This window comes from Giraffa tippelskirchi, chromosome 2 (assembly GCF_054371585.1).
Source record: "Giraffa tippelskirchi isolate mGirTip1 chromosome 2, T2T-mGirTip1v1.2.pri, whole genome shotgun sequence".
NCBI classification, from domain to species: Eukaryota; Metazoa; Chordata; class Mammalia; order Artiodactyla; family Giraffidae; genus Giraffa; species Giraffa tippelskirchi.
Window position 1 is genome coordinate 110895237 of NC_137276.1, and position 16131 is coordinate 110911367.

The 16131-nt window shown below is 47.0% G+C and overlaps 1 protein-coding gene across 15 annotated transcripts in view; it reads left to right on the plus strand.

The window, feature by feature from the left end:
- Window positions 1–16131, plus strand: part of DIP2A (DIP2 acetate--CoA ligase A) — a 113140-nt gene that overhangs the window by 70623 nt on the left and 26386 nt on the right. For 13 of the 15 annotated variants that reach the window (XR_014076782.1, XM_081570276.1, XM_081570277.1 and 10 more), the window contains 4 exons: window positions 7127–7263; window positions 7603–7683; window positions 8114–8241; window positions 10501–10615. Coding sequence is in view for 14 of the 15 variants with exons in the window: in XM_081570276.1 (XP_081426402.1) it covers window positions 7127–7263; window positions 7603–7683; window positions 8114–8241; window positions 10501–10615 (461 nt within the window). In the remaining variant the exon portion in view is untranslated. Of the gene's footprint in view, window positions 1–7126; window positions 7264–7602; window positions 7684–8113; window positions 8246–10500; window positions 10616–16131 lie in introns of those variants that run through there. The other 2 variants (XM_081570279.1, XM_081570280.1) reach the window with 1 other exon arrangement.

Sequence of the window (16131 nt, forward strand, 5' to 3'; positions counted from 1 at the left end):
ACCTGCTGAGTATTTCTCTGCCTTTTCATCTTGTTTATATTGTTGTGTTTGGGGTGGCCTTTCTGTATTCTGGCAGTCTGTGGTTCCTCTTTACTGTGTAGGTTCCTCCCTGTGCGTGGGGTTGGATGAGTGGCTTGTCAAGGTTTCCTGGTTAGGGAAGCTTGTGTTGGTGTTCTGTTGGTGGAGCTGGATCTCTTCTCTCTGGAGTACGATGAAGTGTCTAGTAGTGAGTTTTGAGGTGTCTATGGGTTTGGTGTGACTTTGGACAGCTTGTATATTAAAGCTCAGGGCTATGTTCCTGCATTGCTGGAGAATTTGCATGGTATGTCTTGCTCTGGTTCTTGTTGGCTCTTGGGTGGAGCTTGGTTTCAGTGTAGGTGTGGAGGCTTTTGGATGAGCTCTTGTCGATTAATGTTCCCTGGAGTCAGGAGTTTTCTGGTGTTCAAAGGATTGGATCTAAGCCTCCTGCCTCTGGTTTTCAGTCTTATTCTTACAGTAACCTCAAGACTTCTCCATCCATACAGCACTGATGATAAAACATCTAGGTTAATGGAGAAAAGATTCTCCACAGTGAGGGACACCCAGAAAGGTTCGCTGAGTACATGGAGAAGAGAAGAGGGAGGAAGAAGATAGATGTGACCAGGAGGAAAAGAGGGAGGGTCAAAAGGAGAGAGACAGATCTAGCCAGTAATCAGTTCCCTAAGTGTTCTCCACAGCCTAGAATACCCAAAGAGATTCACAGAGTTGGGTAGAGAAGAGAAGGGGGAGGGAGAAGATAGAGGTGACCTAGGGGAGAAAAAGGAGAGTCAATAGGGGGAGAGCACAATTAAGCCAGTAATCACACTCCTAAGTAAAAATGGGTACTGAAGATTGGATTCTTAAAGGTACAAAATTGATAACAAATACCAAAAAGCAAAGATTAAAAAAAATCTAGAGTAGAGGTTAGACTCTCAAAAATACAATATTAAAAAAACAAAAAAAAATCAGAAAAATTATTAAAAAATGTATGAAATTTGCTTTAAAAATAGGGTCTTTTTTTGGGCAAAGTAATAGTAGGTTATAAAAATGAAAATTAAAGGGGTAATAAAGGACGTAAAAATTTTTAAAAATGATAATAGCAAAAATATATCTAGCAATTTCTCTGTAGCTGTTGAGGGCATTGTGGGGTCAGTTCAGTTTCAGATAGTTCCTTGTTCCAGCTTATACTTCTCAAGATCTATAGGCCCCTTCTTATGTAGTCGGTGCTAACTACAGGGTTTTAGTCTATTGTACCTGTCACTTCTAAAGCAGTTCCCTCTGTTTATTTTAGCTTCTTTGGTTTGATGGACTCTTTATTGTCTAATTTCCACCCTGACACAAGGAGGCGAAGGTGGTCTCTTGTTTAGGCTCACTTGTTCAGTCGTGCTGTGGGGAGGGAGGAACACTGCCAACAAACATCACTGGCATGTGTGGAGAGTGCTCGCAGTGTCTTGGCCACATTTGGTTTGCCCCGGCTCATGGCGTGTGTGCTTTCCCGGTCTACATTGCTTAGGCTCCAGGTTGCTCTGCAGGGGAACTCTAAAGTGGGCCCTGGGTTCTGGGCACTTCCCAGGTCTAAGCCACTCAGGTTCAGGTTCTCGGGTACTCCACAAAGGTGGAGACTCTGTTGGGCCTGCATTTTGTATCCTTCCGAGCAGCTCAGGTGACCAGGTACTTAGCGAGCACAGTCACCCCCAGGAGGGTGGTGCATCTTATCATCTCCCCGGTCCCAGCCGCTCGGTTTCCTGGGTGCACAGCGGGAGCGCCATCTCAGGTGTGCCGTGTATCTCTGGGGAGCTTATCTCTGTCTGTTAGCCTCCCAGCAGATGTCAACCGTCTAGGATCCCAGGAAGACTTAGTTAGCAACTGGGAGCCTGCTCGCAATTTGGTAGAGGATGCTGTCTCTGGAGCCGAGATTGCCCCTTTACAGCTCTGGCTGTCGCCTGCCTGCCTCCCTGCCTCCAGCAGCGAATGGGCCCATCTGCAGCCGGCTAGCTCTCCTCTGGTATTCGCTTGGTCCTTTGTTCTGTGAGTGGGCCCAGCAGTGCCTTAGGTTAGAGCTTTATGCGGGACAGTTCTCTCTCTCTCTCTCTCTTTTTTCTCTCTCTCTGTCTATCCCACAGTTTACGTTGCTACCTCATGTTAGCTCCCTCAGATTGTCCTCAGGGTATTCAGGCCTGATCCTTACCCTAAGCATGCAACTCGCACCTCCCTGTTCAGCCCCCACTTGCTGGTGGCAGACGCAAGCATCTGGGCTACTTCTCTGGTGGGAGTTGCAGTTAGGTGCGTAATCTGTGGGTTTTATTTATTTATTTTTTCCTCCCAGTTATGTTGCCCTGTGAGATTCCAAAACTCCTCGCAGAACTGCTGTGAGAGGGTTTCGTGGTGTTTGGAAACTTCTTCTCTTTCATGACTCCCTCCCCATGATGGGACTCTATCCCTAACTCTTTTGTCTCTCTTTTTATCTTTTATATTTTGTCCTACATCCTTTTGAAGACAATAGGCTGCCTTTCTGGGTGCCTGGTGTCCTCTGCCAGCGTTCAGAAGTTGTTTTGTGGAATTTGCTCAGCATTCAAATGATCTTTCGATGAATTTGTGGGGGAGAAAGTGGTCTCCCTGTCCTATTCCTGCACCATCTTAGGGATTCAACACATTTTTGCCAATGAGGAATAAATTTGTTTATTCCTATAGCATAAAAATTTGTGCTTCAGGATTTGATGAACTCTTGGAAAGCATTTTCTGCATCCTGCTGGTTATGGTAGTGTTTTTCCTGCAAAAGTTGTCGAAATGCTTGAAGAAGTCAGTGGGCGAGAAGTCAGATGAATATGGTAGATGAGGCAAAACTTTGTGGCCTGATTTCGTTCAACTTTTGAAGCATTGATTGTGCAGCATGCAGTTGGGCGTTGTCATGAAGAAGAATTGGGGTCATTCTGTTGACCAGTGCCAGCTGCAGGCATTGCAGTTTTTAGTATATCTCATTGATTTGCTGAGCATACCTCTCAGGTGTAATGGTTTCACTGGGATTCAGAAAGCCGTAGTGGGTCAGACTGGCAGCAGACCACCAAACAGTGAACATGACATTTTTTTGGTGCAAGTTTGGCTTTGGAAAGTGCTTTGGAGCTTCTCGGTCCAACCACAGAGCTGATTGTTGCTGGTTGTCATATAAAATCCATTTTTTGTCTCATGTCACAGTCTGATTGGTTCATTGTTATTGTGTAGAATAAGAGAAGATGACACTTCAAAATGATGATTTTATTTGATTTGCAGTCAACTCATGAGGCACCCACTTACTGAGCTTTTTCACCTTTCCAATTTGCTTCAAATGCTGAATGACCATAGAATAGTTGATGTTGAGTTCTTTGGCAACTTCTTATGTAGTTGTAAGAGGATCAGCTTCGATGATCCTCTCAGTTGGTCATTGCTAACTTCCAAAGGCTAGCCACCATAACCCTCATCTTGAAGGCTCTTATCTCCTTTGCAAAACTTCTTGAACCAACACTGCATTGTACATTTGTTACCAGTTCCTGGGCCAAATGCATTGTTGATGTTGCAAGTTGTCTCCTCTGCTTTATGACCTATTTTGAACTTGAATAAAAAAAAAATCACTCAAATTTTTTGTCTAACATAATTTCTTAGCAGAAAAACATAAAGCAAAAAATGTGCATCAAAATGATGTATAACAACCACATTTATTTAAGAATGTATTCCAATATCAAAAGGCAAAGTTCAACAGTGCAAAACTGATCTTTTGCACCAACCTAATACATTTGTTTCGAGTTATACTGTTTTAGAGACGTGAGTTGTGTTTTTTCCCTTGTGTTTATATGTCTACCCCAAACAAGGACTCATCAGTTCTGCAGATGAGCAAATCCTAAAAGATGATGCTGTTAAAGTGCTGTACTCAATATGCCAGCAAATTTGGAAAACTCAGGAGTGGCCACAGGACTGGAAAAGACCAGTTTTCATTCCAATCCCAAAGAAGGGGAATGCCAAAGAATGTTCTAACTACCGCAAAATCGCACTCATGTCACATGTTAGCAAGGTAATGCTCAAAATCCTTCAAGCTAGGCTTCAACAGTACCTAACTGAGAACTTCCAGATGTGCAAGCTGGATTTAGAAAAGGCAGAGGAACCAGAGACCAAATTTCCAACATCTGCCGGATCATAGAAAAAGCAAAGGAATTCCGTAAAAACATCTACTTCTGCTTCATTGACTGTGCTAAAGCCTTTGACTATGTGGATCACAACAAACTGTGGAAAATTCTTAAAGACATGGGAAAACCAGACCACCTTATCTGTCTCCGGAGAAATCTGTATGCAGGACAAGAAGCAACACTGAGAACTGGGCATGGAACAATGGACTGGTTCCAAATTGAGAAAGGAGTATGTCAAGGCTGTATATTCTCACCCTGCTTGTTTAACTTAGATTCAGAGTACATCATGTGAAATTCCAGGCTAGATAAAGCTCAAGCTAGAGTCAAGATTGCCAGGAGAAATATCAATAACCTCAGATACACAGATGACACCACGCTAATGCCAGAAAGCAAAGAAGAACTGAGGAGCCTCTTGATGAAAGAGGAGAGTGAAAAAGTTGGCTTAAAACTTAACATTCAGAAAATGAAGATCATGGCATCTGGTCCCATCACTTCATGGCAAATAGATGAGGAAACAACGGAAACAGTAACAGACTTTATTTTCTTGGGCTCTCAAATAACTGTGGACAGTGACTGCAGCCATGAAATTAAAAGACTCTTGCTGCTTGGAAGAAAAGCTATGACAAACCTAGACAACTTATTAAAAAGCAGAGACATCACTTTGCCAACAAATGTCCATCTAGTCAAAGCTATGGTTTTTCCAATAGTCATGTATGGATATGAGAGTTGAACCATAAAGAAGGCTGAGCACCAAAGAATTGATGCTTTTGAACTATGGTGTTGGAGAAGACTCTTGAGAGTCCCTTGGACTGCAAGGAGATCCAACCAGTCCATCCAGAGGAAATCAGTCCTGAATGTTCATTGGAAGGACTGGTGCTGAAGCTCCAATACTTTGCCCCCTCATGCGAAGAGCTGACTCATTGGAAAAACCCCTGATACTGGGAAAGATTGAGGGCAGATGGAGAAGGGGAGACAGAGGATGAGATGGTTGGATGGCATCACTGACTCAATGGACATGAGTTTGAGCAAACTCTGGGAGATAGTGACGCACAGGGAAGCCTGGCATGCTGCAGTCCATGGGGTCACAAAGAGTCAGACATGACTTAGTGACTGAACAATGACACAACAAGTTCTGCAGAAGCAGGGACTCAAGGATAAACATCTTATGGAGTGAAGAACAAGGTCTTAGTGTTTCTTAGCTTTTGTGAGGTGAACACAGAAATTTTTTAAAAGATTGGTGAAATACTGTAAGAGATGATTCTTCTGATTGAAAGTATAAGGACTTTCATAGTGGGGCTCATTTTATTCTTAAACTTGGACCAGAGTCTGTATGTGTGCACATGGTCCTATGTGTGTGTGTGTTCTGCCCTAGGTGTGGATATATGTGTGCACACATGTGCCCACCCTGGGTGTGTGTGTGTATGTGCACATGTGCCACTCCAGGTGTGTGTGTGCTCCCCCAGGTGTGTGTGTGTGTGTGCATGCACATATGCTGCCCCAGATGTGTGTGTGGTCCCCTTAGGGGTGTGTGTGTGTGCTTGCACTTGTGCCGCCCCAGGTGTGTGTGCACACACACATGTGCTGCCCTGGGTGTGTGTGTGTTCGTGCTGTCCCCCGTGTCTGTGTGTGCACACATGTGTGGGTGCACATGTGTTCTTGCTGCTCTCGGTGTGTGTGTGGGTGCTCCCCCTGTGTGTGCATGTGTATGCACATGTGCAGACATGTGCCCCCCAAGTGTGTGTGCACGTGTGTGTGCTGCCCAGGGTATGTGTATTTGTGTGCATGTGCCCCCCTGTGTGTGTGCGTGTGTGTGTGTGTGTGTGCTCATGCTTGTGGATACATGCCCCCAGGTATGTACATGTGCTTTCTGCCCTGGGTATGTGTGTGCTCCCCCAGGTGTGTGTGTATGTGTGTATGTGCTCCCCCAGGTGTGTGTGTGTGTGCATGTGCCCCCCCATGTGTGCACGTGTGTTCTTGCTGCCCAGGGTATGTGTGTGTGTGCATGCGCGCTCCCCCAGGCATGTGTATTGACAGGACGGGTGCAGCTCTGAGTCAGGTGCACAGTCCTCCCCTGAGTCAGCCCCAGGGTTTTGTTCCCAGGACATGCAGGGTTTGTGCCGTTTTGTCTGTTGTGAGATGGGAGGGTCTCTGTGGGAGGAACATTGGACTGTGTGCAAGTGTGAGCATCTAGGGGGCGAGCCAGACGGCAGCACCACCCTTGCTCCCTGCCCCTCTGATGCCATGACCTGATCTGTGAACAAGAAGAAGGGATTGACACAGGGTCCGCCCCTGCCCCATCTTCCTTGCGTGTCTTCCTCACCCGTCCTAGAGATGAGAGTCAATCAGGGAATCCTCAGGCGGAGGTGAAGGCTGGACTTTGCCCGGTACTGTGGGTGTTTGGTTCTTGCCTGAGCGACTGAGTTCCATTCAAGGGGTGCTGCACATCCAGCTGTGCATGTCACTCTTGTCAAGGCTTTACTGGATGTCTGCTCTGTGGCCAGGCTGATAACTGGGGCTGCAGGGGCCAGACAGGCAAGGTTCCCAGAGCCAAGGGCTAGGCCACAGGTGGCCATGTTAGTGGGGGTGCTGCTTGGCGAATACAGAAGGGGGTCATTGGGCTGTGGGAGGGGCCGCGGGAGGGACCTGCACTGGGGTGGAGTCGTCAGGTCTGGAGTTTAAGCCGGCCTCAAAGACGGAGGTGTGAGGTACATCTCCCATCTCACAGGGCTCAGGAGGGCAGTGTAGGGTGATCACGCATGTCACTGGGAGCAGTTTCTGTCACCTGCATGAACCACATACAGAACACGCAGGCTCGTGGTCAGAGGTGTGTGGGTCTCTGCAGCTGGAGCACGACTGTTGGTGTCCACCCTGCAGGTGCTGTTCACACAGGTCTCTGGATGGTCCACCTCAGTGTCTGTGTGTGCGTCATCTCCAGGGTTGTTTTCTCTCTTCAGCTAACGTGTGTGTTGTGAAGGTGGAGGGGACCCCTCATCTCTGCAAAACTGATGAAGTTGGAGAGATCTGTGTGGACTCTAGTGCGACAGCGACAGCGTACTATGGGCTGCTTGGGATCACCAAAAACGTCTTTGAGGTCCCTGTGGGTCCCATAGCAGTGGCGGGGGGTGGGCGAGGCACGCAGGAGTGTGGCCTTCCTCGGGGTGCCCACAGCCCTGATGGACCCTGGGTGGCCCAGGGGAGCTGGCCTTGGGTCTGGAGCCATTGGATCCTCAGGAGAATTCAGTGCCTTCACAGGGGTGGGAGGGGAAGCCTGGGTCCTGGAGGCCATGCTGGCAGGAGCCCGATGGAGGCCACGCCAGCTGGTAGGGCCTCTGGCCCCAAGGTGGGGTGAGGTTGGGTGGGGAGCCCTGTCCCCTCCAGGGAGATGTGGTGATAGCCCTTCTAAGACTTTTGTCCTCTGCATTCTGTGCAGACTGTCCCGGTCACCGCTGGAGGCGCACCTGTCTCCGACCGACCTTTCACCAGGACGGGGCTTCTGGGCTTCATCGGGCCTGTGAGTGTGTCCTACTGTCAAACCCGGGCCACCAGCCAGGCTCAGAGCTGGGGAGGGGTCTGTTCAATGTCTGCAGTGCCCAGGCCCTATGATGGAGTTCCATCCTGCCCAACCATCAGTGCTGTCATGCTGGGGTTCCCTGTCCATAGTCTTGAGTCCTTTACAGACCTGATCTTCGCTGTGTGCCCACCTGTGACCTTCCCTGCACTGATGCCTGCTCTGGACGCCCCCTCATCCCCACTCCAGCACACCAGGCTTAGGGCCCTTTCACCCTGGGTCACCCCACCTGTGTTTCCTGTCACCGTGGGCAGGGGGCGTGCAGGGCCTGTCTGTGAGTTAACTGGTCTGCAGGCTGTCAGGTCTCTGTCGCAGGCCCTGAGCCACAGGGCCTGCTGTGTGTCCTCTGCCCAACCAGCGTCCTTGCCTTCAGGATGACCTGGTCTTCGTCGTGGGCAAGCTGGACGGGCTGATGGTAGTGGGATTTCGCAGACACAACGCAGATGACGTGGTGGCCACTGCGCTGGCCGTGGAGCCCATGAAGTTTGTCTACAGAGGCAGGTGATGCGCGGGTCCCCTTGCCTCACCTTTAGGTTCCTTCTCCACTCAACCCTTGAGAGGTCCCCACAGTGGAAGGAGAGCCCAGTGCTGTGAATACGCAAAACCTAATAATTCCTGTACATCGGAGAAGTTCACAAAGAACAGGACGATGTTTGCAGGAGGATGCCTGAGTCAGAGTCCTCACCAAGCACAGAGTTCACAGTTCTTGAGGGTGAGACCCAGACCAAGATCTGGGCATGGAGACTGGGCCAGCACCACCCAGGAGCTGTGTGCCTGAGGGCAGAACCTCAGGGACACAGGCTGGAATGGAGGCATTTCCCTGAGAGTTACCAGGGGCTGTGCTTTCCTGAGGTAGAGTCAGCTTACCTGTTCTGAATGTGTCAGGCAGGCACTTCAAAGGTTCTCATCCAGAAAGCAGATAAGGGGGTGCACCGGTCTGGGCCCCAGGCGGCTGGGGTGGGGAGGAACAGCCCTGTCTGGCCTGTCCAGCTCAGGGTGCTTTGTCCTGGAGGAGAGGTTCCATTCCTGGTTGGCCCACTCAGCCACCTATTTAATTTTATTCTCCTCATGTGCTTCTATTACTCAAACAAGGGTGCCTGTGAGCCTGGCCAGAGCCTTCCTGTGAATATGTTACTGTTGTTCAGTCACTCAGTTGTGTCCATCTCTTTGTGACCCCATGGGCTTCAGCATGCCAGACTTCCCTGTCCTTCACTATTTTCCAGAGTTTGCTCAAACTCATGTCCATTATACCTTAAAGAAATCATCAGGGAATTCTGCCAGTGAGAGGTCAGCATGGTTGCCGGCCCTTGCCCAGGTTGGGGTGATGACCATGGGTGACTGACCACCTGGGGGAAGCCAGCTGGGTGGGTGGACCTGGTGGGTGTGTGCATCCTGGACCTGGGGCACGGGGCACACATAGAAACTGGAGGCACTGTTAGCACAGGTGTCCACGGAGGGGACACTGAGTAGCCCGCATGTGCTCCTGGTATGTCAGGGAGACTGCCTGGCATTGCCAACGATACCTGATGACACCTGGAGGTGATGCTGGCCCAGTGGCTGACTGGGGAGTGGGATGGACGCGTCTGTGGCTGGAGAGATAACCTGCACCATAGAGGAGCTGAGCACTGGGCGGATGCCTGCAGGAACTCTTACAGTGTGAGGTCGGGGCATCACAACAGTGGAATAAGTGTGGGGCAGAAGTGGCCAGGGAGGGAGCTGATAAGCTGGAAAGCCAGAAGAAACTGTTTCAAAAGTGAAGAAATAGAAAATCTAAAAGAAAAATTGAGAGAGGAGTTAAGCAAGCGGCACCGCCATCCAGGCAGTAACCTCAGAGAGGGGAGGGGGTGTATGTGTGAACCTGAGGCTGGAGGAGGTAGCCATGGGGTGGGTCTCCAGCCAGGATATGTCAGACGCCCCAGAAGAGGGCCTGAAGTGAGAGAATGACATGCAGTGATGTTTAATGTTTTCAGAGGAACTTTTAGCCTAGATTTTAATATATTCATCCCAAGATGTCACTTAATTGTGCAGTTGCAGTGAAAATGTTCTTGGGTATATACGTTTCAGAAGTTTTGTAACAAAGACTGTTTTTGTGAAAACACTTTCTGGTAAGGTACTAAGAGAAATAAGATGGGTGAAAGTGAGGAAATGTTAATACTGAATGAAGCTTGTATAAAAGAGAAAGAGTGTGTGTGTGTATGTGTGCATGTGTGCACCTGTGTGCCCAGTGGCCAGAGGAATGAGTGAGCAGGTAGGTCCATGAGGGCCCAGGGCTCACATGGCAGACATGCCAGCTACTGGTCTTGTGAGGGAAAAGAATCTACTCAAGTGTAAAGGAAGAAAAAGGCAACACACAGAAAAGGTGAACATGTCTAATTCTTCAGTAAGACACAAAATACAAGTCCACAGATGTCAGTCACAGACGTAAGCAGAGTTTCATGAGAGATTTCATCAGCTGGACTGAAAAATTATGTAATTAATAGATCTTGTGGACACAAATTTTTACATGAAGAAATCATCGCATGGCTTAACATTACAATTAAGGAGAAATTTCTTTAATAGTGTGAGCCTCGTTTTTTCTTTCCAACCAGGTCCTGTCTGCTTTGTGAATGGAAACTCATTTTTCCACATTGGAGGAGGTTTGGTTCCTTTTACGTTCTGTGGACCATGTCTCCCTCCAGCCCCACTGCAGTTTCCATCTCGTGGGGTGGGGTGTCCGCACCCGATCATGTCGGGTGGTCATCGCTTCCCTTCCTCCCCCAGGATCGCAGTGTTCTCCGTGACAGTGCTCCATGATGACCGGATCGTGCTGGTGGCGGAACAGCGGCCTGACGCCTCCGAGGAGGACAGCTTCCAGTGGATGAGCCGTGTGCTGCAGGTGGGCATGGGCCCATGGCTCCGCCGTCCCTGGGGTGTGGAGCATGAACTGGGACCTGCTGGTGCCATGTTTCCAACAAATGCGTGCTGCAACTGGAGGTGTTGCCCAGAGGGGTTCCAGTGTGTCCCACCTCGTGATACCCACACGCTGCCACTCCCTGCACATCCTCATTCATTTTCTTAAAAGTTAACTAGAAGCAGCAAGTCTTTTGCGGGGCTGGGAGTGAACTCTGCCTTCAGTGAAGAGCACAGACTATACGTGCGGTCAGGGAACATAGTTTACTTAGCTCACTGAGTGTAACTTACACTGGCAAGAGCGGATTTGCAGGGGTCCAGATTGATGAATCTTGACAGGTGTACACGCCCCGGTAGCCACAGCTGAGAGCGCTCGCACTGTTTGGGGAACCACCAGCTGCTGTTCATTGGGGGCTGAGCTCTGCCCCCCACCAAGGGCGACCTACAACCAAGTCTCAGTGTGGGCTCCTCATCCGATTGTCTTCCTCAGTGGCACATTTATGAGGTTCCTTGTGGTATGTGCGTCAGTGGCTCATCCCTTTTTAGTGCTGAGTTGTGTTTCCTTCGCTTGTTTGTCCATATCTTGGTGACATTGGGTTGTTAGTTTTGGGCTGTTATGGACAAGGCTGCTGTGGACAATGGTGTCTGTCCAAATCTGTGGGTGAGTTCAGTCCTGGTAGCTCTCCAGAGAGCCCCCTGGTGTCCCAACAGCTTCGGGCAGTTGCGTGGCATGTGCTCGGCCTCGGCCTCCAGGGTAAGGACACGCCTACGAAGCAGAGCAAGTCCAGCATCGGGAGACCAGAGAGCCCTGAGTGTCAGAGGATCAGTTTTTCTACTAATGCTGACAACGTTTATACTTAGTAAAGATGTTAAATGTTTCATTGTGGAATATTACTAATACACCAGTCATACAAAGAAGAGTGTAACAGCCCCCATGTATCCACCATCAGCCTCATCAACACTGACCAGTCCAGGAACATCCGTACTGCACCTGCCCTCCCAGCTTCTCCCTCAGGAGGGCTTTGAAGCAAATCCCAGACTCAGAGGTTTTACCTGTAAATTTTAGTATTTATTTCTTTAAAAAAGGAGTACCAGTATCATATCTTAAAAATTAGCAATAAAATTTTACTGGGATTTGGGTTTCCCTTGTGACTCAGCTGGTAAAGAATCCGCCTGCAATGTGGGAGACCTGGGTTCGATCCCTGGGTTGGGAAGATCCCCTGGAGAAGGGAAAGGCCACCCACTCCAGTATCCTGGCCTGGAGAATTCCATGGACTGTATAGTCCATGGGGTCACAAAGAGTCAGACATGATTGAGTGACTTTCACTTTCACTCTTATTGGGATATGATTGACATGTAACACTATATTAGTTTCAGGTATACAGCACAGTGATTTGATATTTGTATATATAGTGAAATAATCACCACAACACATCTAGTTAACATCCATAACACAGTTACAGAAATTTTTTCTTGTGATGAGAACTTTTAGGATGTACTCTTATCAAATACACTCTCAAATACATGACCCAGCATTAACTGTGGTCCCATGCTGTACGCTGCATCCCCAGGAATTGTTCATCTTATAACTGGAAGTTTCTCCCTTCTGACTCCCTTCACCCATTTCTCCTACCCCCATCCCTCATCTCTGCCAACCACCAATCTGTTCTGTCCATGAGCTCATTTTTTTTGTTTTTAGCTTCCACATGTAAGTGATCATATGGCTTTTTCTGTCAGATTTATCTCACTTAGCACAATGGTTCCTCTGTATTGTTGCAAATGTTAAGATTTTGTTCTTTGTTATGGCTGAGTAATATTCCTGTGTGTGTGTACCACAGTTTCTTTATCCATTAATCCATTGATGGACACTTAATATTGGCTGTTGTAAATAATACTGCATTGAACATAGGGGTGCATATATTTTTTCAAGTTAGTATTTTTGTTTTCTTCGAATAAATACCCCAAAATGGAATCATTGGGTAGTTCCATTTTTAATTTTCTGAAGAACCTCCATACTGTTTGCCACAGTGGCTGCACCAATTTACTTTACCACGAACTGTGCGCAAGGGTTCCCTTTTTCCACACCTTCACCTAGTCCTGTTGTTTCTTGTCCTATTGATAATAGCCATTCTGATGGGTGTGAGATGATGTGTTGTAGTGGTTTTGATTTGCCTTCTCCTGAAGATTAGTGATATTTAGCATATTTTTATGTCCCTCTTGTTGTTAAGTTGCTAGGTCGAGTCTGACTCTTTGTGACCCCATGGACTGCAGCACGCCAGGCTCCCCTGTCCTTCACTATCTCAGGGAGTTTGCTCAAATTCATGTCCATTGAGTGCGTGATGCTTTCTAACCATCTTATCCTCTGCCAACCCCTTTTCCTTTTGCTGTCAATCTTTCCCAACATCAGGGTCTTTTCAAATGAGTCAGCTCCCTGCATCAGGGGGACAAAGTATTGGAGCTTCAGCTGCAGCATCAGTCCTTCCAATGAATATTCAGGAATTCAATCCTTTAGGATTGACAGGTTTGATCTCCTTGCAGTCAAGGGGACTCTCAAGAGTCTTCTCCAGCACCACAGTAAGAAAGCATCAATTCTTCAGCACTCAGCCTTCTTTATGGTCCAAGTTTCATATCTGTACCAGACTACTGGAAAAACCATAGCTTTGGCTCGACAGACCATTGTTGGCAAAGTGATGTCCCTGCTTTTTATATGCTATCTAGGTTTGTCTTAACGTTTCTTCCAAGGAGCAAGTGTCTTTTAATTTCATGGCTGCAGTCACTGTCCTCATTGATTTGGGAGCCCAAGAAAGTAGAATCTGTCACTGTTTACATTTTTCCCCCATCTATTTGACATGAAGTGATGAGACCAGATGCCATGATCTTAGTTTTTTGAATATTGAGTTTTAGCCAGCTTTTTCACTCTTCTCTTTCACCCTCATTAAGAGGGTCTTTAGTTCCTCTTCATTTTCTGCTATTAGAGTGGTATCATCTGCATGTCTTGAGGTTCTGGATATCTCTCCCAGCAATCTTAATTCCAGCTTGTGATTCATCCAGCTCGGCATTTTGCATGATGTACTCTGCATATAAGTTAAATAAGCAGGGTGACAATATACAGCCTTGACATACTCCTTTCACAATTTGGAACTAGTCCATTGTTCCATGTCTAATTCTACTGTTGCTTTTTGATCTGCATACAGGTTTCTCAGGAGACAGGTAAGGTGGTCTGGTTTTCCCATCTCTTTAAGAGTTTTCCACAGTTAGTTGTGATCCACACAGTCAAAAGCTTTAGCATAGTCAGTGAAGCAGAAGTAGATGTTTTTCTGGAATTCCCTTGCTTTCTCCATGATGCAACGAATGTTTGCAATTTGATCCTGGTTCCTCTGCCTTTTGAACTGTGGTGTTGGAGAAGACTCTTGGGAGTTCCTTGGACTGCAAGAAGATCCAACCAGTCCATCCTAAAGGAGATCAGTCCTGGTTGTTCATTGGAAGGACTGATGTTGAAGCTGAAACTCCAATATTTTGGCCACCTGATGCGAAGAGCTGACTCATTTGAAAAGACCCTGATGTTGGGAAAGATTGAAGGCAGGAGGAGAAGGGGACTACAGAGGATGAGATGGTTGGATGGCATCACTGATTCAATGGACATGAGTTTGGGTAAACTCCGGGAGTTGGTGATGGACAGGGAGGCCTGGCATGCTGCGGTTCATGGGGTCACAAAGTCAGACACGACTGAATGACTGAACTGAACTGAACCTCTGCCTTTTCTAAACCCAGGTTGCACATCTGAAAGTTCTCAGTTCATGTAGCACTGAAGCCTAGCTTGAAGGATTTTGAGCGTAACCTTATGAAATGCAAAATAAGAAATGAGCATTTAGCATGAGCATGATTGTACAGTAGTTTGAACATTCTTTGGTGTTGCCTTTCTTTTGGATTGAAATGAAAGCTGACTTTTTGCTGTCTTGTGGCCACAGCTGAGTTTTCCAAATTTGCTGACATACTGAGTGTAGCACTTTAACAGCATCATCTTTTAGGATTTGAAATAACTCAGCTGGAATTCCATCAGCACAGTTAGCTTTCTTTGTAGTAATACTTCCTAAGGCCCACTTGACTTCCCACTCCAGGATGTCTAGCTCTAGGTGAGTGATCACACCATTGTGGTTATCTGGCTCATTAAGACTTTCTTTGCATAGTTCTATGTATTCTTGCCACGTCTTCTTAATCTTTCTCCTTCTGTTAGGTCCTTGCCATTTCTGTCCTTTATTGTGCCCATCCTTGCATGAAATATTCTCTTGATCACTCCAGTTTTCTTGAGATCTCTAGTCTTCCCCATGCTGTTGTTTTCCTCTATTTCTTTGCATTGTTCATTTTAGAAGGCCTTCTTACCTCTCTTCGCTATTCTCTGGAGCTCTGCATTCAGTTGGTTATATCTTTCTCTTTCTCCCTTGCCTTTCACTTCATTCCTCAGCTATTTGTAAAGCCTCCTCATACAATCATTTTGCCTTTTTGCATTTATTTTTCTTGGGGATGGTTTTGATCACCACCTACTGTACAGTGTCACAAACCTCCATCCATAGTTCTTCAGATACTCAATCTACCACATATAATTCCTTGAATCTATTTGTCACCTCCACTGTATAATCATCAGGGATTTGATTTAGGTCATACCTGAATGGCCTAGTGGTTTTCTCTATTATCTTCAATTTAAGCCTAAATTTTGCAATTAAGGAGCTCATGATCTGAACCACAGTCAGCTCCAGGTCTTGTTTTTGCTGACTGTATAGAGCTTCTCCATCTTCAGCTACAAAGAATATAATCAGTCTGATTTCAGTATTGACTATTTGTTGATGTCCATGTGTAGAGTCATCTCTTGTGTTATTGGAAGAGGTGTTTGCTGTGATCAGTGTGTTCTCTTGACAGAACTCTGTTAGCCGTTGCCATGCTTCATCTTGTACTCCAAGGCTAAACTTGCATATTACTCCAGGTATCTCTTGACTTCCTGCTCTTGCAGTCCAATCCCCTGTGATGAAAAGGACATCTTTTTTGGTGTTAGTGTTAGAAGGTCCTGGTGTTAGTGTTAGAAGCATAGTGTTCTGTGCTGAACATAGAACTGTTCAGCTTCAGCTTCTTTGGCATTAGTGGTTGGGTCATAGACTAGGATTACGGTAATGTTGAATGGTTTGCCTTGAAAACGAACTGAGATCATTCTATCATTTCTGAGATTGCACCCAAGAACTGCATTTCAGACTCTTTGGTTGACTGTGATGGCTACTCCATTTCTTCTAAGGGATTCTTGCCCACAGTAGTAGATATAATGGTCATCTGAATTAAATTCACCCATTCCCATCCATTTTAGTTCACTGATGCCTAAGATGTCGATGTTCACTCTTGCCATCTCCTGCTGACCGTGTATGATTTACCTTGATTCATGGACCTAACATTCTAGGTTCCTATGCAGTATTGTTCTTTACAGCATTGGACTTTACTTTCACCACCAGACATGTCCAT